A 25,947-nucleotide genomic window follows, 5' to 3' on the forward strand; every position below is an offset into this window, starting at 1 on the left:
AGCAGGACAATAACCTAAAAGACAAGTTGCTTACTAATAAGACATTGAATGTTCCTGAGTGGCCTAGTTAGTTACAGTTTTGACTTAAACCGGCTTGATAATCTATGGCAAGACTTGAAAATGGCTGTCTAGCAATGATCAACAACCAACTTGACAGAGCTTGAAGAATTTAAAAAAGAATCATGTGCAAATATTGTACAACCTAGGTGTGCAAAGCTCTTAGAGACGTACCCAGAAAGACTCACAGCTGTAGTCGCTGCCAAAGGTGATTCTAATATGTATTGACTCAGGGGTGTGAATACACATGTAAATGCAATATTTCTGTATTTCATTTTAAATACATTTCCCAACATTTCTAAAAACGTTTTCACTTTATCGTTATGGGTATTGTGTGTAGATGAATGAGAGAAACATAATCTATTTCATCAATTTTGAATTCAGGCTGTAACACAACAAAATGTGGAATAAGTCAAGGGGTATGAATACTTTCTGAAGGCACTGTACATATTCAGAATTATATTTAAACCCACAGAGAGTGAACGTTGGAGTTGTGGGTAAATATCAGTCATATTATGAAATACTCTTATCTCCCTCAACACAGTGCTTTGATCACTGAGCTCAAAGCAGAAATAAGACAGCCGAGGAAGACTTCTTTATCAGTGTCAAACTTAAACACACACGCACAAACACTCGCGCCTCAAACACACACATGCACACACACTCGCGCCTCAAACACACACATGCACACACACTCGCACCTCAAACACACACACACACACACTCGCGCCTCAAACACACACACGCACGCCTCAAACACACACACGCATGCAAAGAATCCACACCCACAAAGACATGCCTGCACCCACACATCAATCAGCACTATGCAATAAAATAACTCAGTGACAGTAATCTAAGGAGGAAAGATGTATTAACTCCCTCATCCCTTGATGTCTCAAAGCATGAAATTAGGCCAAGATGCAAAGTCACTTTCATAGGTTTTATTAAAAAGTGGTGCCTGACAGTTCTGCAGAAATATTATTTACAGATGAGACACGATGGCTCTCTAGTGATTGTGTATAAGGGTGGAGGGACATTTAGTCTCTATAAAATATGATCTGTTTTGAGTTATCCCTAATGCTTCTCTGTGTTATAAACTTCATTTCCCATAAGGCCACCTGCCACAATGGTGTAGTAGTGCAACCTGATTAGTACATTTGAAGTACTAAATGTAAACTCAAAACAATTTTCAATTTAAATACATAATGGATATTTACACTGTTAAATGTCAGATGGGCCGGCCAAAGTAGTCACTGTGATAATAGAATATCCTAATTCAAATGAATAATTAATTAAACAATGCGCCACATGATGAAATAACGTTCTCTGTATCTATATTATTACAAGATAATTGCCCATATTTAAGGCACTGTCTGGATGTTGCTTTATTGCTAGTGAGCATTTCCTCAGGGATACATTTCATTCTCCATTCCATGTCTACCTCAAAAGACAAGCATTATTTTGTAATCTGTTCACTTTAAATGATTCAATAAAAAAATGATACAAATGAGGCCTGGATTAAAAGATTCCTCCTAATGAATCCAACAAGTCTGTTGTGGCAGTTTAAAACAAACTAGTGAGGCGTTGTTACAACACGTGCTTTTACAACCATCATGGCGTACAATACAAAAGGTAGCTACTACTTATTACAAAAGTGACAAAGATAGTATCCGTTATCAAATAAATCATATTTCTAAAATCACATAATTATGGACAGTGAGAAATGTACAGTTCTATATAAATATTATCTCTTGACTTTTAGAAAAAAAAGGTATATTTTACTCTCCCAATTCTACATATTGCCCAAGCACCGCTTCTGATTCTAACATATAGTCTTTAAAAATGCATTTGTTCTATAGGCTGTGTAGTAAAATATTGACATTATGCCATTTCCAGTTTTATCCAGTATACTGCATTATACATGTGGTAGATGTACTGAGTTAAGCCTAACAGAGAATAACAATATAAACCGACCCCTGTAATTTTGCTATATTTCTAAGGAGCAAAATGCTCATCTCCTGTGTCTCTGTGGCACCCTGTTTTTTCACAGTTGAATCCAACCACCTGCAGTGCACCAGAGAAGCTTCCCTACTCAGAGAGAACCCACTGCTTGCTCACCCTTCTTTGTAACTGGTATCCATCCCATCAAGGTTCCCACTCTAATCACCATTCCAATTTCCATAATTCATCAATATTTGAGTTTAAACTTTTCTTACAATACGTTACACCCCCCCAAATTAACAAAATCCTTTAACTTTTCAGGGATAATATAAATCAATAGCAATTTAAATCAAATCCTTTTCAATGACTTTCAATGCTTTTTGTGGACCGTGGGAACCCCTGTATAAGGTAGCAGGCTGTCCACAGACAATAATTCTGTTAACACTTCCACACACACACGCTTCAGGACATAACCTTTGACCCACAGCTGTGACACATAACATTTCCATCTAAGATCAAGAGCAGATAGATATGCAGCCTGTGAGGCTCAACATGCCCATAACCGCAGAGCTCCACTAGAAGCATAGTAGTTTTACCAAGGTTAAACTTTCAACGGATCCCAACATTTACAATGAATGTAATGTAGAGCTGACACACAAGTCCATATTTTCACTAGAAAGACATTGATGTCTGTTCTTTACACCACTGGGACTCTGGGGTCTCCTGGCAGGCAGCCGGACCGGTTCATCAGGGCTCGGGGTGTGGGGAGTGCTTCCTGAGCTGCGGACCCCTGACATGTGTCTAGAGGTCAAGGATCAAAAGGTGTCCGTGTCCACTGGCTCCAGGGGAAGAACATGAGCTGACTGGTTTAGGTGTTAAAGAATCATGGCCTCCTGGAAAGCCTCTATCCACCTGAGAGAAAATTGAGAAACACAACATGAACTTTATTGCAATGGCAGCTGGGGGAAAAAAACAAACTCATCAATAAACGTTATATTGATAAAATATCTATATGAATGCTTTCACCCTCCCACCCTCTGGTGTTACAGCGTGGTCCCCTCCTGATTGATGGATACTCTATTGATCCCTAAGCCAAAGGGAATTTCCATTACCTCTGTGCAGTGGGGATGTCGTCAGCCTTGAAGATATAGAACAGGGTGTTTTTGTGGTACAGTTTAAACTGCAGCTTCTGGAAAGGGCCACACTTCTCCTCTCGCAGGAAGAAGCCTAGCAGAGGCTGGCTCTCTAGAGCAGCTACGTCCTGGAGAGAGGGAGAGAGGTACACATGTCACACACACACACACACACACAAACGTGTGTTTGTGACTAGAGTGGCGTAGGTGTGTTACCTCGCTGGCGGCGTAGGTGTACAGGACTTTGTTCTTGATGACGAACCATAGCCTCTTCCATTGCTTCTTGTTGCCCTTCGACCTCTGTAGGTAGCCACTCATGGAGGAGTTCTCTGTGTTTGCAGACACCTCTTTGAGAGCAGCTGGGATCTTCTTCTGTTTCCTGGAGAAAGAGAATCCCCCAGATCTGGCAGTAGGAGACAGCGCCCCAGAAGCAACACGGTCACCTAGGAAACACACAAACACAAAGCACCCTCTGACATACATACTGAATTCACAATAACAAACAACACAGGGTTTAAATCATGACTTAACTTCAATTCATTCCATCTTTAATATTTTAAATAGCTAAATGACTTTAATATTTCATATGTATTCATGTAAAAGACGCATACTGTTCTCCTGTAGCTTGACGAAGCAGTGGTCACACACACGAGCCGGCTGGTTCTTCAAGTACTCTAGATAGAACTTATTGGACGAGCACGTCTGACACACAACCTGCAATACACACAGTGAGTGAGAAAACCACTACACACACACACGTATGCACGCACACACACACATCCTACTGAGTATAGTGGTGAACCATTGTGAACTAGGGCCCTTGTCCCTTCCTTACCTTCCCGCAGGCTCGGCAGTGGTGGCGTCTCCAGGTGAGGGTGAACTCACAGGTACAGACCATACACATGGTGGCCCTCAGGTCTGGGATCCAGATAGGGGCCTTAGAACCCAGTGGGGCCCCACTGTCACACACACCATCAGCCTACACATAGAGAGAAGGTTATAGCCATTACATGTGGATTGTAGGAAGATTATACTGACGATGGTAACAGTGGGATCGGAGTGTTCCCCTATTCAGTCAGTCGAATGAGCAGGAACTATACAGGCTACAAGCACGTGCATGCTCACACACACACACACACACACACACACACACACACTGCCTCACCTCCTCCTGACTCACACACTGCCTCACCTCCTCCTGACACACACACTGCCTCACCTCCTCCTGACTCACACACTGCCTCACCTCCTCCTGACTCACACACTGCCTCACCTCCTCCTGACACACACACTGCCTCACCTCCTCCTGACACACACACTGCCTCACCTCCTCCTGACTCCGGCTGGAGATGAAGGTGATCTTCTTCCTGGTGTGGTCATCTATCGCTGTGGCGATGGCCGCCAGCCACTCATCTCTCTCTGTGGCCGAGCTGCCAGGCAGAAACAACAACAGAAGCCTTTGTAACCAATCAAAAGCTATTACAACGGTCCCCACAACCAATTAGAAGGGTAAACTCATCAGAATGTCCATAATGTTAGGCGCCACCTTCAGGTGTTCAGGTGTCAGTAAGCAGGTACTCACCTGGCAGACAGGATGAAGGAACGCTCCACACTCTCAATGTTCAGTTCATTCTGATACGCCTCCTGACTGGGCTTACTCACCTGAACACAATAAACAAATGTTTTCGATGAGACTTCAGAAGAGTATTGTCCAGGGTAAATGTGTGTTCAGCCCTGCCTGTACTCACCTTCATGCCCGCCAGAGAGAGCATGCTGTTGAGTTTATACTGACCAGACTGAACTGGAGTGGTGTACAGAAGAGTGTCATTGAACTAGAGAGACAGATACACACGCCACATCAACATACAGATACTTGGGGGGGGGGGGGTAATGTTCTGGTCTACAGACCGTGTTGGAACTGTAACGGGTCAGGTATCACACTGAGACCTCCACTACCCCGGGGGGCATCAGTCAGTACTCACCAGGAAGAACATCCGTGGCTGCATGACCTTCCTGGACAGCTTCATCAGAGTACCCTCCTTAAGAAACACCTGGGGACAAGAAGTGATCCCAACAGATGAGATCACAGGTGTGTGTGTGTGTGTCGTGTGTGTGTGTGTGTGTCGTGTGTGTGTGTGTGTGTGTGTCGTGTGTGTGTGTCGTGTGTGTGTGTGTGTGGGTGTGTGTCGTGTGTGTGTGTGTGTGTCGTGTGTGTGTGTGTCGTGTGTGTGTGTGTGGGTGTGTGTGTGTGTGTCATAGTGCTGGACACTCACCCTGCCCGGCTGAACAATCTCATGCTGTCCGTTCAGACTGTACTGAATGTGCATCAGCTTCTGAAAGTTATCCTGAAAGATAAGAGACACACCGGGGTCAGAGGAAATGCAATGGGATGCCTTTGGCCGAATTCTCATGAGGATGGACATGGTGTGACGTCTCACCCCTTGTTTCATGATGTCGTTGGCATGGTTGGCCACCTCCTTCACTATGCCCAGAGCAGCTGTAAGGTCAACATGATTAACATGCCGTGAGAGTGTCTGTGAGAGAGAAATGGCATCTCACCGGACATTGTCACACACAGCCTGATCAACATTGTTCCACTCACCCTGCGTGTCTTTGTAGTCAGACGAGTCCTCAGGAAGGTTCTTCAGATAATCTGTAGAAGAGCAGGAAGTTACATCAGTCCCAGATCACACTAAATCATAATACATACATAAGCAGTTCATACATGTGGAGAAGTGTGTCTGCTGTTACACTCTGTGTCCTCTAGGTGGCAGAGTGCTGCCGGTGCACTAAATAGTGCAGGCTCCATGGGATGCCGCAGCACCATAGCCACGGGAAGTAGGGGTGACGAGGGCGATACAACACCCCCCGAAAAAATATACACAAAATAATACAAAAGTAGTGCACTGGGCCTCTACTAGTATTAGTGGGCCCATATAGACTGTAGCATGGGCCCATATAGACCTCTGTAGCAGGGGCCCATATAGACTGTAGCACAGGCCCATATAGACCTCTGTAACACGGGCCCATATAGACCTCTGTAGCACGGGCCCATAGAGACCTCTGTAGCACGGGCCCATATAGACCGTAGCACAGGCCCATATAGACTGCTGTAGCACGGACCCATATAGACTGTAGCATGGGCCCATATAGACCTCTGTAGCACGGGCCCATATAGACTGTAGCACGGGCCCATATAGACCTCTGTAGCACGGGCCCATATAGACCTCTGTAGCACGGGCCCATATAGACCTCTGTAGCACGGGCCCATATAGACCTCTGTAGCACAGGCCCATATAGACCTATGTAGCACGGGCCCATATAGACCTATGTAGCACGGGCCCATATAGACCTATGTAGCACGGGCCCATATAGACCTCTGTAGCACGGGCCCATATAGACCTATGTAGCACGGGCCCATATAGACCTCTGTAGCACGGGCCCATATAGACCTATGTAGCACGGGCCCATATAGACCTCTGTAGCACGGGCCCATATAGACCTCTGTAGCACGGGCCCATATAGACCTCTGTAGCACGGGCCCATATAGACCTCTGTAGCACGGGCCCATATAGACCTCTGTAGCACGGGCCCATATAGACCTATGTAGCACGGGCCCATATAGACCTCTGTAGCACGGGCCCATATAGACCTCTGTAGCACGGGCCCATATAGACCTCTGTAGCACGGGCCCATATAGACCTATGTAGCACGGGCCCATATAGACCTATGTAGCACGGGCCCATATAGACCTATGTAGCACGGGCCCAAAAAATGTTTCAGCATCTCTGCTTTGGGAAAAAAAAGGTACTTGTATACCTTGATTGAATTTGATTAAGAACAGTATATTGCAGGATACAGTAGTTGGAATTGTCCCTTTCTCTTCTATAGTCATTCTAAGGGAATCCAGAAAGAACAAAACCCTGTCCTCAAACACTTCCATCAAAAGGTGCAAAGTTATGAGCAAAGACACAAAACATCCACACCAAATTAAATAGTTTTCTTGATCAAATAACATGGTTAACAACCTCTTTTTATGCAGTATGAATTTACCATCCTTACAAAACTCTTAATGGAAATGTACATTACTGTATTGTATATAGGCTGATCATCTTGGTTTGTACCTGTAGACTTTCTATCACCATGAAGGAAAACAATGTACCATACAGTAATTAAGTACATTGAGAAATTAAGTGGTTGGTGATGATGTGTTGAGATGATGTGATGTGATTACGTGATGTGATGATGTGTTGTGATGTCTTGACGATGTGATGATGTGTTGTGATGATGTGTTGATGTGATGTTATTATGTGATGATGTGTTGTGATGTTATGATGTTATGATGTGATGTTATGATGTGATGATGTGATGTTATGATGTGATGATGTGTTGTGATGTGATGTTATGATGTGGCTCAGTAGGTAGAGCATGGTGCTTGCAATGCCAGGGTTGTGGGTTTGATTGAAAATGTATGAGCTCACTACTGTAAGTTGCTCTGGATAAGAGCGTCTACTAAAATGGAAAAGGAATGAATCCACCATTTCAGTTTTCGCACTTGCAAAGTATTTCAAGAAACTGTAAAACTGTATATCAAGCAAGTATTTTTCTACTCCAGAAGTATTATCCTTATAACTGAAGTAGTATCATACTAACAGACTCAAGTTACAAATGCGGGTAAACAGTCAAATACATGTAGTTTTTTTTTTAAATCACAAAAGCAGTGCACTGTGCCTTTCCTAGTTCTGTATCAGTAGACCGATATAGACTCTTCAGCACAGCATTTACCCCCCCTGCATTTACAGCACCCCCCCCCCCCCCCCATGTGTGTATATGTGTATGTGTGTGTACCTGTGAGCAGAAGCTGATACTGGGGGATTCTCTGTACAGGTTTCAGCAGGTAGTGCTTCAGAGCCAGGCTGGCACATCGAGGACTCATCTGGGACAGAGTACAGGAGAATTGTCCCACACATTTGCAGTATTAACAGTATATATACACACATCTAGGACTCATCTGGGACAGAGTACAGGAGAATTGTCCCACACATTTGCAGTATTAACAGTATACATACACACATCTAGCTCCACGTCCTTGGCGCTAATGTAGTCCTCAGACTATGTCTGGCTTGTTACCACTCTATCATCAACTATGCGGATAGGAACTTCCTCTGACACACACACACACACACACACACGCACACACAGCTGTTTACCTCAAACTCCCGGACAACAGTTGCGAAGCCAGGGTTTTTCCTACACTGTTCGTCCAGCATAGCCACGTTGTTGTCAAACTGCCGGATGTAGGTGGAGTACATCTTCAGGTACGGCCCCTTCTGAACAAAGATGTCTGCCAGCCTCTGGTGGTCCCCCCTACACAGCAGAGAGAGAGGTGAGAGGGGCAGGGAGAAGAGAGGCAGAGGGAGGGAGATGGTCATTGTGGTCTGGTCTGAGTTCAGCTGCCCACAGCTTGGCATGGTCAGTTGAGGTTTGTATCTCTGGTGCTGATAATGATGGTGAGGGTGCGTACCAGTGGGCCACTCTCTCCTCTAGCTCCCGGAGCAGGTCTCGGTTGAGCTGGTATAGTTGAGGCAGGTAGTAGAGGATCTGGGTTAGAATACGCTCTTCAACCACCGGCTTGCCGTTCTGTCGCGTCGCCTTGGCAACTGCGTCCCGGAAATCCTGCAGGGAGGGAGGGGGTTAATACTGACAGACGAATGAGGGGAACTGACACAACGACAACAGAGTGGTGGGAGACTAATTAACAAACACACACACACAGCTGCAGGGAGGAGAGAAGTTACACAGTACAGCACAGGAACACCTGGTTATCACCTCATAAACATGCGTCCCTCTGTATCACACACACACACACACACACACACACACAAAAATTGAGTCAGCACTCTCACAGTGAGCCAACACCTTCCAGGTGGAAGGAAGTGGTGAGACAACCAGGGCAGGGTCCCAATGTCCTGGTGAACACTCGCAACACACCCACAATAAAACACGCACAGCTGCAGTGTGACGGACCGAAACACGTTATCCCTAGAAAACACGTCAAAAGTCAAGTCAAAATATAATGCAACACATTATTGTGTGTGGACTTAAGTGTGAAACCAAAATAAACAAAATAAACACAATATGCCCACACACACACACAGGATTAGCCGAGGCATTTCGAGGCAAGTCTGGGGGTCCTCCACCCACTCACTCACTGCAGGAAGCAGCTGTTCTGTGGTCAGGGGCAGCCATGGCCATGGAGACTGGAGAATGAGATTTGACCTCTTTCTTCAAGTCTCCCTCTCCCCCCTCTACTGTGTCTCTCTCTCATGCCCCATATTCAAAATGAATCCCATCGTGGGTCCTGTTTAAGGCAGACAGACAGGGGGACACTTGGCCCTGAGCGTGTGTGTGTGTGTGTGTGTGTGTTTGTACCCCGATTCCCCTTTCGAACAGTCTGAAAGCCACTCCCAAGAGGAAATCTAATGTCGACTCTGGAGCCGTCTCAGACAAATGGTGGGTTTAGAGAGATTTTAGAGACTAGGCTATGCGAGACAAATAAAGGCTGGATTAAATCATTTTTCCTTTAAATAAATAAAACATTGAAATCCAACACAAGGTCTATCTTCCACTGCAACATCAAATCCTTTTTCAGAGCTCAGGACAGCTTGACCTGGCTGGTACACCTCAGCCTGACACCGCCCAGTGGACCAGACCAGTACAGTAATCACCACCACACCACCAGCACGAGTTAACAACACTCATCAGAGATCCCACACACACCTGTCACCTCCCCCTGAGACCAACATCAAAGCACCCAGCTCTGTCGTCACGGTTACCTGCTCCACTTTTCACCCCAACAGACACAGAGCAGGGACGGTATTCCTCCCACCAAGCAGGAGCAGTGAGCTAGCTAGCCGGTAGTTAAATATAATGAAACAACCCGAGCCTATGTTTCCACTCCATAAAGCCACCACTTGAAAGCGGAAACTAGCAACACATGCTTGACTCCTTAGCTTCCTTTATGATTTACATCTCAGTGTTTATCACTGATCCTGCTAAGTGTGATACCTCCCAAAAACAACAGCAACCGTTCTACCAGAGACAACTCCCCTGCGGAGTACTGCTGCCTCAGGGGCAGAGGAGAAAGGCAACACGGCTCAGCCAGTCGAAGGCTTGCTGAGTAACACCATTGAACACACAGATAACACACAGATATGGTCCTCATCAAAAGCCCAGAGGCTTAAGTGATACTCACTATGTGAAGAAGCTTCAGGACGTCCACAAACCTGGAGGGAGAGGAGATGGGTGTAAAACATTATATATGACCAGAAAAAGACACACAGACACACAAACCCAATCAAGGACTTATTCATGAGAATATTCCACAGAATCGTTTCTTGTTTTTAGAGGTGGAGGTGTGTGTGTGTGTCTCTCGGGTACTCACACTTTCTCAGAGCTCATGATCTCCTGGGCGATATGCACCAGCTTTTTCCTCTTCACCTCATCCTCCTGCTGGAACGACAGACAGACAGACAGACAGACAGACAGACAGACAGACAGACAGACAGACAGACAGACAGACAAGAGAAAAGCACAGCATTCAGTCAATGTAGTGAAAAAAGCTAGCTAGCCATATTCTAAACGTTACAGACATACTTCCACTTACAAGGTCACTGCAGCCCACCATCTGACTGTCCTGCTATAGTATGCATAGGCACAATAACCACCATCTGACTGTCCTGCTATAGTATGCATGACTGTCCTGCTATAGTATGCATAGGCACAATAACCACCATCTGACTGTCCTGCTATAGTATGCATAGGCACAATAACCACCATCTGACTGTCCTGCTATAGTATGCATAGGCACAATAACCACCATCTGACTGTCCTGCTATAGTATGCATAGGCACAATAACCACCATCTGACTGTCCTGCTATAGTATGCATAGGCACAATAACCACCATCTGACTGTCCTGCTATAGTATGCATAGGCACAATAACCACCATCTGACTGTCCTGCTATAGTATGCATAGGCACAAAAACCACCATCTGACTGTCCTGCTATAGTATGCATAGGCACAATAACCTGCCCATTTGTTGTTTCTAAACAGACACTCCAACAGAGATTATGTCCGAAAGCACGTCTGTCCGAAAACACGTCTCTTCCCCTCACTACTATCTTCTCTCCCCTCTGCACTCTCCCTCCCTCACTCTCCCTCTTTCAGTCTGATAGTGAGTGGTCTGGGGTGGAAATGAGGCAGTCTTAATTTGGACAGTGGCCTTGCCCTTGCATGACTGAAGGGGCCTCCTGCTCCTAATTGTGTGTGTGTGTGGATGTGTGCTCATGTTGTCTGTTACAGACACAGGATTTTAGAGTATCATAAATAGGGTCAGACAGGACAAAGCAATTAGCCATTTTCAGAGTTATTCCTGCCCCCTAAACCCTCTATGTCTGACCCCCCCAGACAGAATGACAGCTCCATCACACGCAGGCACAGTGTGATATCCCCCACCTACCTTTCTTTCCTTCAGAGTCCTGTGCCCAGCACCCATTTTGGCTCCATGACGCCTGTCTGATAGTGTCGTTATCACTCGTGTTACGCCTGCCAATATCCTTCCTGTTATACCACCTGTCAACACCCCCACCTGTCAACACTGTCCTCGCTCTGTCTCAGTAACATCCCCTCTGTTATCACTCATGCCTAGGACCTACCAGAGCAAAAACATCTAAAGAACCCTACCGTAACCTTATTGACAAGGCCGCCACATCCACTGTGTATCGGGGTGTGTGTGTGTATTAAAGATAGCTACCTGTCTGTCTTCTTCTGACAGCTCCAGGTGCTCCTTGCTGGAGGTGGAGCTGTTGTCATCCTCGTCAGAGCTGTGGACTTCCTCCTCAGAGTGAGCATCATCCAATCCATGCCAGCTCCTGCAGGCAAAACAGGAAGTCCCGGTCACCGCATTATGTGAGCGCTTACACGTACAGTTTTTATATGCAAGCATACCACGTACACACACTTCTGAATGGACTTTTTAATGTTTTATGGGAACAGTAATTGGCACAATGTCTCTATATGGGACTAGGATGATGAGCAGCCTGAAGCGCGGTCAATACGTTGTCCACAGCTGTACTCGGGTAAACATAGTTGCCATGAAGACTCCACAGACAGCCTTGTCTGCTGGCAGCAGGGCACCAGCCTGCTCTTCAGTCAGCTGATACGGGTCTGTCTGCTGAGTGGCACAAGTAGCAACATTTGTTTGTGCCACTAATGTTTTCATCTTGGCTTCACAGCCTGTACAGGAAATGTTATCTCAGCTGGATTTTGAACCAAACAAACCCAAAGTACTGTCTACGTTCTAATCTGGAGGACTCGTAAGATACTGTCACTCTCTTTATTTTGACTACTTTGTCTGTCCCCTTCCCTCTCTCTCAGCTACCCCTCTTTCCCTCTCCTCTTGTCTCTCCTTCTTCCCTCTATACCCTGTTTCTCTTCCCTACCCCCATGTTTTCCTCTTTCCTCCCATTCTTCCACTCTCTCTTTCCTCCCATTCTTTCACTCTCTCTTTCACTTCCATTCTCCCTCCATAGACGGGCCTTCCTGCACACTGGGTCAGGCACAGAGCGCCTCTTGTTCACTGCCTGAGGCTAGTTACATAAACTAAGAAGGCTGAGATGCTTGGGAAACACTACAGACTCACGACACACATACATAACTCTTTCAAACAACCACAACGGCACACACATACACACATGCTTGCAAGCACACACACAAGCATGCACAAATGCAAGCATCTTTCAAACGATGAAATACACATAAACAGGGGCAAATATCACACAGTGAACGATGAACACTAATATTATCCGACTGGAGTACCAGATCTGGGCAGTTAGATATATGTGGAAGTGTTGCATACGGCTCTTTACTGCTGAACTCTTTGAGTCTAATATTTTCCTTCACCTGCCCGTCTTTCTACCTGTCCTGTAATCTGATTGACCTTTATCTCATGGCCCCAGAGTGGCGTAACAAAATACTGGTCTGAGCACGCACGTGCACTGCACACACACAACTGCACACACGGAACTGCCTTTTGATATATGAGGTAAACACACACACACAAGAACACTTGAATGAGGATGTGATTACAGTGAGTTGGGAGTAGGGCTGCAAAGGGCCGGAAAATTCCAGTAAATTTTCCATGGAAAGTTAAGCACGGGACTTTTGCTTAAATTCATAAAAAAAGTCAGCTTATAACAGTGAACCTTTTTTTTGTGGGATACACATAAGGCAATTCTAGGTCTTGTGGCATATTTTGGTAAACTATCCCCAGTTCAATGGAATTCAATGGAATTGCAACCCTCTGCATGCACAGTGCAGTCCATCACAGAATCACATGTACAGCTGATTCTCAATGAAATGAAATGCTATTGAGTCCACACTACTACACTGTCTGAGCCAAAGACTACATGCTTTCTGGTAAGTTTTTATTACAATACTGGGTGGGGTGAATATATTTTATATGACATACATTATTTTGTGTTAATTAGTAAATAGTAGCCTACAGCAAAGTGTGTTTTAAATTATTTATAACTTGTTAACAATTTCTGCTAGTTAGTTTTTGCTACCATGTGGGTTTTAGCTTGCTTGAGCCTGCTAACTGAGGAGTGTTAATTCACCTGTTTCCATACATGTTTCATTTTAAAAGATGTATCTTACAAAGGAGTTGTTTAATCTAACTGCTTAACTATCTGTATTTGTTTTTTTTCTACTTTTTTTTCTTCTAATCTATACAGGAAAATGCCACGGGCACTATCTGATGTGTGGATACATTTCACTGCAGCTAATGTAGAAGGAAAAGCTGTGTACATTTGCTAATACTGTGCCAATCATATGTGAAGAATGCAACAAAGATGCAGAATCATCTGGCCAAGTGCATAAAGTTCCCTCAGCGCTCACAACAAGCAACCTCTGACAAAAGTCTCTCTACTGCTATTCGAGGTGAAAATGATGAATCAGACAGATTATCGATAGCAACAGCTCATGGTCCTCCTGGAATCAGAAGTGTGTTTGACACAATGGAGAAACATAGTCAGAGAAATGCTGATGAATGTCTTGCTCGAGCTGTGTATGCAACTGGTTCACCTCTGATGCTCACAGGCAATGTGTATTGGAAGAGATTTCTGAATGTTCTTCGCCCAGCATACACCCCTCCAACCAGACATGCTTTATCTACTAATTTGCTGGATGCAGAGTTCAAGTGAAGGTCAGGTAAATCATAGAGAAAGCAGACTGTATTGCAATCATCTCTAATGGGTGGTTGAATGTTCGTGGGCAAGGAATAATTAACTACATCATCTCCACACCTCAACCAGTATTCTACATGTGCACAGACACAAGGGACAACAGACACACCGGTCTCTACATTGCAGATGAGCTGAAGGCAGTCATCAATGACCTTGGACCACAGAAGGTATTTGCACTGGTGACAGACAATGCTGTGAATATGAAGGCTGCTTGGTCTAAAGTGGAGGAGTCATACCCTCTCATCACACCCACTGGCTGTGCTGCTCATGCATTGAATCTGCTCCTCAAGGACACCATGGCACTGAAAACAATGGATACACTCTACAAGAGAACCAAGGAAATGGTTAGGTATGTGAAGGGTCATCAAGTTATAGCAGCAATCTACCTCACCAAGCAAAGTGAGAAGAATAAGAGCACCACATTGAAGCTGCCCAGCAACACCTGTTGGGATGGTGTTGTCATCATGTTTGACAGTCTCCTCGAGGGGAGTGGAAGGAGTCTCCACGACAGCCTGCCGATATGGACAGCCCCATCAAGAGGATCCTCCTGGATTATGTATTTTGGGAGAGAGTGGTAAAGCACCCTGAAACTCCTGAAACCTATAACAGTAGCCATTGCACGGATTGAGGGAGACAATGCCTTCCTGTCTGATGTTCAGACTCTGCTTGCAGATGTAAGAGATTAAATCCATACTGGCCTGCCCACTGCAGTTCTGAAATACATCAAAAAGCTTGAAGACTTCTGCCTGAAGCCCATACATGCCGCAGCATACATGTTGGACCCCAAGTATGTTGGCAAGAGCATCCTGTCTGGTGTAGAGATCAACAAGGCCTATGGTGTCATCATCACTGTGTCTCGCCACTTTGGCCTGGATGAGGGCAAGGTTCTTGGCAGTCTAGCGAAGTACACTTCCAAGCAAGGGCTTTGGGATGGAGATGCAATATGGCAGCCGTGCCAACATATCTCATCAGCCACGCCAACATATCTCATCAGCCGTGCCAACATATCTCATCAGTCGTGCCAACATATCTCATCAGCCACGCCAACATATCTCATCAGCCGTGCCAACATATCTCATCAGCCACGCCAACATATCTCATCAGCCGTGCCAACATATCTCATCAGCCACGCCAACATATCTCATCAGCCGTGCCAACATATCTCATCAGCCACGCCAACATATCTCATCAGCCACGCCAACATATCTCATCAGCCACGCCAACATATCTCATCAGCCACGCCAACATATCTCATCAGTCGTGCCAACATATCTCATCAGCCACGCCAACATATCTCATCAGCCGTGCCAACACATCTCATCAGCCACGCCAACATATCTCATCAGTCGTGCCAACACATCTCATCAGCCACGCCAACATATCTCATCAGTTGTGCCAACATATCTCATCAGCCACGCCAACATATCTCATCAGCCGTGCCAACACATCTCATCAGCCACGCCAACATATCTCATCAGTCGTGCCAACACATCTCATCAGCCACGCCAACATATCTCATCAGTCGTGCCAACACATCTCATCAGCCACGCCAACATATCTCATCAGTCGTGCCAACATATCTCATCAGCCACGCCAACATATCTCATCAGCCGTGCCAACATATCTCATCAGCCACGCCAACATATCTCATCAGTCGTGCCAACACATCTCATCAGCCACGCCAACATATCTCATCAGTCGTGCCAACATATCTCATCAGCCACCTGGTGGAAGGGACTTTGTGAATCTGAGGCTTTTCCCCCTGTTGCCTCCATCATCTCCAAATCCCACCAACATCAGCCGCTTCAGAGCGCAACTGGTCCTTGTTTGGGAACACACACACCAAAGCACGCAACAGGCTGACCAATACAAGGGTTGAACAATTGGTGGCCATCAGGGCAAATTTGAGGCTTTTTGAGCCTGACAAAGAGCCATCCTCAACAAGGTTGGAAAGTGACAGTGAAAATGAGGCCTCAAAGTCTGATGTTCAAGAGGTGGACCTTGAGGAGGTCCAGGGAGAAGACATGGAAGCCTGAGAGGAAGACAACCAAAGCTTTAGTTTCTAGACTATCATTTTACAGATGTATGTTGAAACCGTTTTTGGGAGATGCGATGAATCATTGGGGATCATTCAATACCCCTTTCTTTTGTTGTTCTTCACATGTGAAGAGTCAACTCATTTAATTAAAGTTGAATTCATAACTACATTTTTATTAAATTTTTTCTAATGGAAGGATTTCATCATTTGCAATTATGTCTACTTATGATTTACATTTACATTTAAGTCATTTAGCAGACGATAAGGTAAAATGTTTATGTTTCTGTCTCCAAATGATATGGTAAATATATCCAATGCAAAAAACATCTACATTTAAATGGTATTATATTAATTTGCATATATTTCAATTCATTCCCATATATTCCCGTTAATTCCCATATATTTCCGTTAATTCCCACAGAAGGTTTCCACCTCTGAATATTCCCCAAAATGTGCAAACCTAGTTGGGAGTCCTGACTCTTGTTAGCAAGGACCGTGTCCAGTCCATTCACTCATCCACACACACAAATATTTTAGTGTCAAAACAGTAGCAAAATATTAAACTACGTTGAGTCATTCAAAAAAGGGTTTCGCTGAGAATAGGAAAGAGAGTGAGAAACCGAAAGAGAGATGGGAGAGAGAGATGGCAGAAAGAAAGGGAACAGGAGAGAAAGGGAGAGATATGGGAGAGGGACAGGAAGAGATCGAGAGAGTGGGAGGGAGGCAGAAGGAGAGAGGCTGGTGGTTGCTGGAGGTTTATTTTCCCTGTTCAGAATGCAGTGTGGCGTTTCTGCGATTTTCAGACATTTCCTGCTCTGGCCACTGAAAATAACCCACAGGAAAACAGTCCAACCTGCTGCACATCAATGCTCTATTCACAGCCTGGAGGGCTAACACTGAAGCTAACTCTCACACTTGTACAAGCTCAGCCTGCTAATGCTAACACTCACACAGCATGTTGGTCTACGTTGTAAATACGATGTAACAATGGGTATAGTACACACAATGTAGTTACATTGTACCTGACATGGTCTTACCCCCATTGTAAATGCATAGTTTTAGCACCAAAGTGGGACCAAGACTGTAAAGTGAAAACTAACTCACACACAAGCACAACCTGGGCACTGGCCTAAATACTAAAATAATTAGTCTCACTGTGACACAGTACACATACACACACACAAATAGAAACCACTAAACACAGTACACACACCCTTGGCATTGTTCTAGGTTCAAAATCAAAACATTTACTGTAAATTGCTCGAGTCTCTCTTTCCAGGAAATCTGATTCATGAAGCATTAAAGCTCCTTAAAAGTGACACATCTATGACTGTCGTGGTACATTAACAAAAAAGTATGATGATGTAATAACTGAGTTATTTACTGTAGGCAACTAATGATCAAAGGATTATGATCAGCTCTGTAACTCTGGATTCGTTGAAACCTAAGTTGCCCATGACACACGAGAGGCACGATGCGATCAGACAACAAAATGACACACACACTCTGTTGAAACCTAACCCATACCCTTTGTGTGTGTGTGTAGACAGAAGAAGAAAGAATTCCCAATCACACGCACAGTCGCACACACACCACACACACGCACGCGCGTGCACAAACAAACACACACACTGTGACACACATGCTGTACCTCTCATAGTCAATGGAATGGGGTCGCTTATAGTCGCAGTGGCTCTCGTATGGATCCTGCACCTCATAGACGTCTGAGTCACTGTGTCTGTGTGTGCTTGGGTCCAGACTGTGTGTGAGTGGCCAGCCCAGCCGTGCGCTGAGGAAAGGCAGGTTCATGTACTCCGGTATCTCCTCATACAGAGGAACATTCTCATACTCCACCGACCCCTCTCCGTCCCCGCCAGACACCCCCGCGCTGCCATTGGACTGTTCCACCATCCCCGTCCGTCCGCCCGGCTCCACGCTGCTACAATCCAGAGACTCGCCGCTTCTGGTCAGTAACCGTGGCAACATCCTGACAGACAACCGCAGTTCCAGAAGCTTCCGGAAGGAAAGGCTCCTCTTGGTGCCGCCAGCGCGGGCCAGCAGGTCAGCCGAGGAGAAGGACTGGGCCCTCTGTTTCCCTCCCAGCAGAGCTGCTTTCCCCTGGGGGGGCCCTCGGCTGCTGCTGCCGCTGCTGTGTCTGGAAGAGCTCTGCCTGCTGAAGAAGGGCCTTGGGAAGCGCCAGGCTGGTTTCTCCTGTGGGGTGGCAGGCAGCTCCCTCATGGGGGTGTTGGTGTGGTGCGGAGGGGGTGGAGGGGGTGTGATGGACGGGGGGGCACCCGCTGGCAGGCTGTGTCTCTGGGGCTTCCTGGGCGGGGCCCTGGGTGACCCTCCCTCTTCCGCTGAGCTGGCCTTCATTGTCATACCGACGGGGGGTGGGCGGCAGCTGAGCTTGATCTGTTTGGGCAGGCTCCGGGTGATGGGGTAGCGCTCAAAGTCTCCGTACCCTTCCTCAACTTCTTCTTCCTTCTCCTCCTCTTCCTCCCCTCCTCCTCCTCTTCTCTCTGAGGTCAGTGCGTTAAGCTCAGGCTGAGAGAGCAAGTCCAGAGAGTGGGAGGTGTTTCGGTTGAGGGAGGGGGGACAGTGGATGGCTCTGTGGAGGCGGGGGGAGAGGGACTTCTGTCTAGGTGGAGGCACAGGTTGAGGCTCCTCTTCAACTTCGGGGCCCTGGGATGGAGAGGGACTGTCATACACTCCCTGGGTGTGTTCTTCCTTCTCTGAGGCGACACATCTCCCCCCACTCCCCTCAGACTCCCCCACCCCTCCCCCCTGTGTGCGGTTCTTTGTCTCCCCCTCATGGGTGCTGGCCTCCAGGCCGTCCTGCCTTACCAGGGCTGGCTTACGGGGCTTACGTGGCAGCGGCACGGGCAGGGGCTTACTGGGGGCAGCAGGGAACGAGAGGTCAGTGGGTAGCCTGGGTATTCTGGAACACTGTGTACTATTGTCTGTGTGGGAGGGGGTGCTGTCAGGCTCACTGTCCACCTGGGAGGGGCGAGGGTGGGGGGTAAAATGTGTGGGGGGTGCGGGTGGGTGGAACTATCTGAGAGGGGGTGCGGGTGGGAGGGACTGTCTGAGAGGGGGTGCGGGTGGGAGGGACTGTCTGTGGGGGGTTGCGGATAGGGGAGACTTCCAGTGGGAGGATGAGGGGAGTGGGAATGGTGTCGGTCTCATTGCAGTCTATATTACAGCTGTCAGTGTATGTATGTTCTGCATTAGAAGCTTTAGTCTCAGTCTGTGTAAGTGTCTCTGCCACCTCAAGAACATTACATGACTGGTCCCCTGAACCAGTCTGATACTGCTGACCCTCCTGTCCTTTCTGGTTCTTCTGTCTCTCCTCTTTGTTCCCCTGCAGCTTCTCTTCATTCCTGCTCCCCTCTCCATCCCTCTGCCCCTCCTGTCTCTGAGGTTTGTCCTTGGGCCTGAGATGGAGGGTGTTGGTCACTCCTCCGCTCTCCTCACTGTCTCCGTTCTCTGTTTTACCCGGCCGATTGGCTACCAGTGTTCCAGTGCTTTCCGTGGCATTCCCGTTTGGCCAGGAGCCGAGCGTATCGCTCCCGACCACTGTAACGTTCCCATTCCCTAGTCGTTTGCATTGGGAGCAGTCCTGGAGTCCGCAGGAGCACGTAGGAATGATGTAGTCCGAGTCGCGCAGGATGGGCTGCGACAGGATCCCGTTTTTGGAGTTGAGGAAGGAGAGGCTGTGGTCCCCAGCCCCTCGGCACTCCTGGGATGGGGTTTGGGGTACTCTGGGTCTGAGGGGTGGGGGAGAAGCCGGGGCTGGAGGGGCAGAGGGTTTGGAGAGGCATGGTTTGGGCGCCACAGCAGGTTTGGCTCTCTTTAGCGCGGCAGGGGAGGGTTGGGTAAGAAGGGGGGAGGGTTGGGAAGGCTGGGAGAGGAGAAGATCAGGTTTGGGAGCGATGGGAGGAGGCGAGAGCTTCACCGAGGGGGCGAGTTTGGGTTTGGGAGCCACTGGCGGCTTCTTCACACCTGTAGAGAATTAGAGGAGGAGGAAGAGTGAGGAGTAGACATTAGACAATGCTGGGGAGGGGGGCTGCTAAAAACACACAAGTCACAGGAGGAAAAGAAAGAATTGACCCTTTAACCTTTATGGCTGCTTAAAGGCACAAACGGGAGGCAAAAAGCAAAACAGAGCACATTCCACTGCCCTGCTGTAATGCACGCACTACCCTGGATATCCCTTGAACCCCCCCCCCCCCCCCCCCTAACACCTCATCGACACATACCAACCAGTCAGCAGCAGCACAGAGACACCTCGTGGGGTAAGAGGGGACAGGGCAAGGGTCAGAGGCTCAACCCCTAGAGGTCAATGGGATTTTTAGCTCACTAAGGAAGGTTGGGCGCGAAGGAATGTGAAGGAATGAAAGAACCAAATGATTCCTGTACTCATATATTGGCTGTGTTCTGTCTGTACAGAAAAGCTGAACAATCAAAAAAATGAACTATAACCTAAGCGACATCACATCTCCCACAAATAAAACACCTTGACGGTAAATGCAATTACTGTGTGAATGTGTCTCTAAGCGGGCACCAGACACGCCCGTGGCAGGTTGAGACTGCACTACATGGATAACTGGATTATGAATACAGACCTCTGCATTGAATATGAGACACTCGTTCCTGCATTGAAGGTCCTTCAATATCAGGTGAAGAATGACGATCCTCATGATGGTTATGAAACACTATAGCACCACACCTCTCCTCCTAAGGTGTTAGGAATCACCAGTGGTAGACAAATGTTACATACATGATAATCTATGGCATTGCCAAGAGTTCTCTTAATATACAGTTAATCCACTGATTCCCTAATATATGGACGCACAAGTCATTGAGGGCAGCTGTCTTACTCTGTTACTTTGTTTTTGTCCTAGTAGACCTACGTAATAGATCAGATGAATTAGGCTAATGCCATTGATTTCCCAGAAAGTGCACAAACCTGGATTACATCCTAAATCAGTTGCTGATTAAAAGTGAGGAAAGAGACTGGCTACTGCAAATCCTCTGAGGTGGCAGAGAAGCTTTACAGGCGGCTCTCCATAAAGGAGGATTCCTCACGAAACTAGAACAAAATAAGATCCTGATTTTTTTTTTCTATCCACAAAATGTAATTCATATAAGGGTCCTTTGGAGGATGTTTTATTGACATATATTTGGCATTTGTATCATAAAACATAATAGATCATTAATTGAAGACGTTTGGGCCTTAACCAGGCCTCCTTTAAGACTCCATAGTGTTTCATCTGTAGACGCTACAAAGTAAAAGTGTGTGTCATATGAAGCTTTACCACTTGCTCTGTGATATGAATAGTATTTTGATTTTAACAACACATTTCTTAAATACATTTATGAATATTGCAAAATATAAACATGAATATTGAAAATATACAATGTTTGATTTGGCACATTTTACAATATATTGTTGAACATATTCTCTGCTAGTTTTATACTTATGGCACATTTTATACAGAGAAATTGGCATAGTAGGCAATGTAACCAATTACAGCCCTCCCTTTACTTGTATCATTGCAAATCACAGAGGGTGACCATTTTTAATCCATTTTCACATTCACTCTGTTGGTAATGGTTACAAACTGGATCATTCTGCATAACTCTAAAAGTAGCAAAGATTATATTCTAGAACTTTGATATGCAGGTAAAGTATATTATGTTCAACAATATATTGAAACATTTGCCAAATCAAGTGTATATTTTCAAAATTCATGTTTAATTTTTCAATATTTATAAATGTACAGAACCAGTCAAAAGTTTGGAAACACCTACTCATTCAAGGGTTTTTCTTTATTTTTACTATTTTCTACATTGTAGAATAATAATGAAGACATTGTCACGTTCGTCATAACGAGGAGACCAAGGCGCAGCGTGATAAGAATACATACTTCTTTTAATGAAGAATAAACACTGAACAAACTATACAAAACAACAAACTGAACATGACGCTATGTGACACGCGTACTGACAGGCAACTACACATAGACAATAACCCACAAAATACCCAAGGAATATGGCTACCTAAATATGGTCCCCAATCAGAGACAACGATAAACAGCTGCCTCTGATTGGGAACCAATCTAGGCAACAATAGACATATAAACACCTAGATATACGACAACCCCTAGATATACAACAACCCCATGACATACAAAAACCCCTAGACAATACAGAAGCTACACAAACCACCCTTGTCACATCCTGACCTAACCAAAATAATAAAGAAAACAAAGATAACTAAGGTCAGGGCGTGACAGACATCAAAACTATGAAATAACACATATGGAATTATGTAGTAACCAAAAAGAGTGTAAAACAAATAAAGATATATTTTATATTTGAGATTCTTCAAAGTAGCCACCCTTTGCCTTGATGACAGCTTTGCACACTCTTGGCATTCTCTCAACCAGCTTCATGAGGAATGCTTTTCCAACAGTCTTGAAGGAGTTCCCGCATATGCTGAGCACTTGTTGGCTGCTTTTCCTTCACTCTGTGATCCAACTCATCCAAAACCATCTTAATTGGGTTGAGGTTGGGTGATTATGGAGCCCAGGTCATCTGATGCAGCACCCCATCACTCTCCTTGGTCAAATAGACTTTACACAGCCTGGAGGTGGATTTTGGGGCATTGTCCTGTTGAAAAAAATGATAGTCCCATTAAGCCCAAACCAGATGGTATGGCATTTTGCTGCAGAATGCTGTGGTAGCCATGCTGGTTAAGTGTGTCTTGAACTCTAAATAAATCACTGACAGTGTCACCAGCAAAGCACCCCAACACCATCACACCTCCTCCATGCTTCACGGTGGGAACCACACATGCGGAGATCAAAACGTTCACCTACTCTGCGTCTCACAAAGACACAGCGGTTGGATTTAATATTTGGACTCATCAGACCAAAGGACAGATTTCCACGGGTCTTATGTTCATTGCTCGTGTTTCTTGGCCCAAGAAAGTCTCTTCTTATTATTGTTGTCCTTTCGTAGTGGTTTCTTTGCAGAAATTCGACCATGAAGGCCTGATTCACACAGTCTCCTCTGAACAGTTGACCTTGAGATGTGTCTGTTACTTGAACTCTGTGAAGCATTTATTTGGGCTGCGATCTGAGGTGCAGTTACCTTTAATGAACGTATCCTCTACAGCAGAGGTAACTCTGGGTATTTCTTTCCTGTGGCGGTCCTTAATCATATCGCTTGATGGCTTTTGCGACTGCACTTGAAGAAACTTTCAAAATGTTCCGGATTGACCTTCATGTGTTAATGTAAAGATGGACTGTCATTTCTCTTTGCTTACTTGAGCTGTTCTTGCCATAATATGGACTTGGTCTTTTGCCAAATAGGGATATATTCTGTATACCACCCCTACCTTGTCACAACACAACTGATTGGCTCAAACACATTAAGGAAAGAAATTCCACAAATGAACTTTTAACAAGGCACACCTGTTAATTTAAATACATTCCAGGTGACTACCCCATGAAGCTGGTTGAGAGAATGCAAAGCGTGTGTAAAGCTGTCACCAAGGCAAAGGGTGGCTACTTAGAAAAATGTGTTTAACACATTTTTGATTACTACATGATTCCATATGTGTTATTTCATAGTTTTGATGTCTTCACTAGTATTCTACAATGTAGAAAATAGTCAAAAATAAAGAAAACCCTGGAATGAGTAGGTGTGTCTAAACTTTTGATTGGTACTGTATGTAAGAAATGTGTTATTGAAATCAAAAGACTACTAATATTACAGAGCAAGCCATAAAGCTTCATATGACACCAACTTTTGCTAAATTGCACCTACAGATGAAACATTATGGAGTCTTAAAGGATAATGGGAAAAAATACATTTCGGCTAAGTTCAAAAAGTCACAAATATTCCAACTTCAATTAATTTTTTCTCAATTATGCTTTAAGATACAAATGTCAAATATATGTCAACAATTATATGGATTACATTTTGTGAAAATCCCCCAAATCGTGGTATTCATTTTATTTTGTTCTAGTTTGGTGAGGAATCACCCAACAGTCGTCTAGTTTGATATTTCGCTTTTAACATTTCCGTTTTTTCAGACCTTAGGTTCTGTGAATTGTGGGAGAACCATTGCGTTGACCGGAGTTGTCTGGCTTGTTTATGTTCGGTGAAGAAAATGTGTTTTCAGCTTCAATGGCACTAACTCAAGTAGAACCCCGTGTCATCTCGCTGCATGCGTCCTCCGTGTCCTAGTCTGTTTGCTCACTCTGGTTCAAAATGTTGTCGAACCTTTTGCCGAGTATGACCTGGGCGATTTCATTGCACTGACTGATTTTGAAGATGGCTGTGTGTGTGTTGTGAAATATGTGCGTCCTATATGCTATCCATAATGAGATGGCCAAAAGGATATGGCCTCGTTTTCTGCTCGACTGGGCTGGATCAGGGCTACTGACTGGCCGGGCGAGTGCTACACCACGAGAAGCGGAGTCACGGAGCGGATGTGCATGAAGCCTGAATGACCCTCTAGCTAATTTACTCATGGAAAAAATCTGTAAACTTCAGTGCCAAATCCCCTTTGCCTCAACGTATTGAAAAGTCATCGGTTTAGTGGTTGACAATCGCTGCTTTAAGTTATATAACCACGTTTGAAAGTTTGAAAAAAAATCAATAGCGCATCTGACTGCATCAAAACAGGAGGAGAGATGTTACACAAAGGAGCTGAATGTATCTGCCCTCTCATACACGCTCTCTTTCTCTCTTCGCATTTGGCTGATGCATCAATTGTGTTGCATGTACTCTTGTTGGAGTATTCTAACCAGAATGACTGTTCTCCCTAAATCATGAGCGGGTGAAAACTGCTCATTTTTGCCACCACTATGCCTTCGGAGAGGTAACGTTATCATTATGAAAAACAGTCATTACAATGTAATAACCTGGAAAAGCTGAGCTATGTTGCTGCAAAAGTAACATAACGTAAATGTTTTTTCTTTTCTGGATTTGCTTGGTAATACTCTTAACTGCAAACGCACTCAAATAAACTGCTTTGTCGACAAAATGCAACTACTTAGCCATCCAGGAAACAAACCTGTGCTCATGACTCCCGACTTGCTCCTTTCTTTACTCCATGAGTAAACTTGCTTTCAATGGGACGGCACGGAATTTCGGGAATTTTCTTTTTCAGGCGCCATTGTCAGTCACTCTCAAAGAACACCAGGTAAACAACATAAAAAGAAGCTAAATGTCGCTTATATCACCGACTGAAACGTGAATAAACTGTTTCCTCTAGTCCCCCCTTTTCCAGTTTTCTGGAGTTTCGTCCACTGCGCTGTTTCCTTCCCTTGCTCCCGGCTGAGGACGTTGCATTTCCCCGTGTGACCACTGGAGGATCCTGTCTCTGCTGCTCGAACACCGAGGTTCTCCGGGAAGCGTTGGGCGATTTGGATTGTGGGAAATGTTGTTTTTCCG

At 45.5% G+C, this 25,947-nt stretch overlaps 1 protein-coding gene across 1 annotated transcript; it reads right to left on the bottom strand.

Moving 5' to 3' along the window:
• Window positions 1-983: 983 nt before the first annotated feature.
• Window positions 984-25,842, bottom strand: LOC115133803 (FYVE, RhoGEF and PH domain-containing protein 6-like). The gene is given in 21 exon segments (XM_029667284.2): window positions 984-2,910; window positions 3,111-3,259; window positions 3,348-3,574; window positions 3,743-3,845; window positions 3,967-4,110; window positions 4,459-4,561; window positions 4,714-4,793; window positions 4,880-4,963; window positions 5,114-5,182; window positions 5,405-5,476; window positions 5,570-5,628; window positions 5,734-5,784; window positions 7,980-8,067; window positions 8,342-8,498; window positions 8,656-8,807; window positions 10,387-10,417; window positions 10,576-10,643; window positions 11,948-12,065; window positions 18,128-19,482; window positions 19,484-20,478; window positions 25,568-25,842. Coding segments are annotated over 21 exon segments (4,152 nt in total). The 5' UTR covers window positions 25,578-25,842; the 3' UTR covers window positions 984-2,873.
• Between the last annotated feature and the right edge of the window lie 105 nt (window positions 25,843-25,947).

Source organism: Oncorhynchus nerka, linkage group LG8 (genome assembly GCF_034236695.1).
Source record: "Oncorhynchus nerka isolate Pitt River linkage group LG8, Oner_Uvic_2.0, whole genome shotgun sequence".
Taxonomy (NCBI): Eukaryota; Metazoa; Chordata; class Actinopteri; order Salmoniformes; family Salmonidae; genus Oncorhynchus; species Oncorhynchus nerka.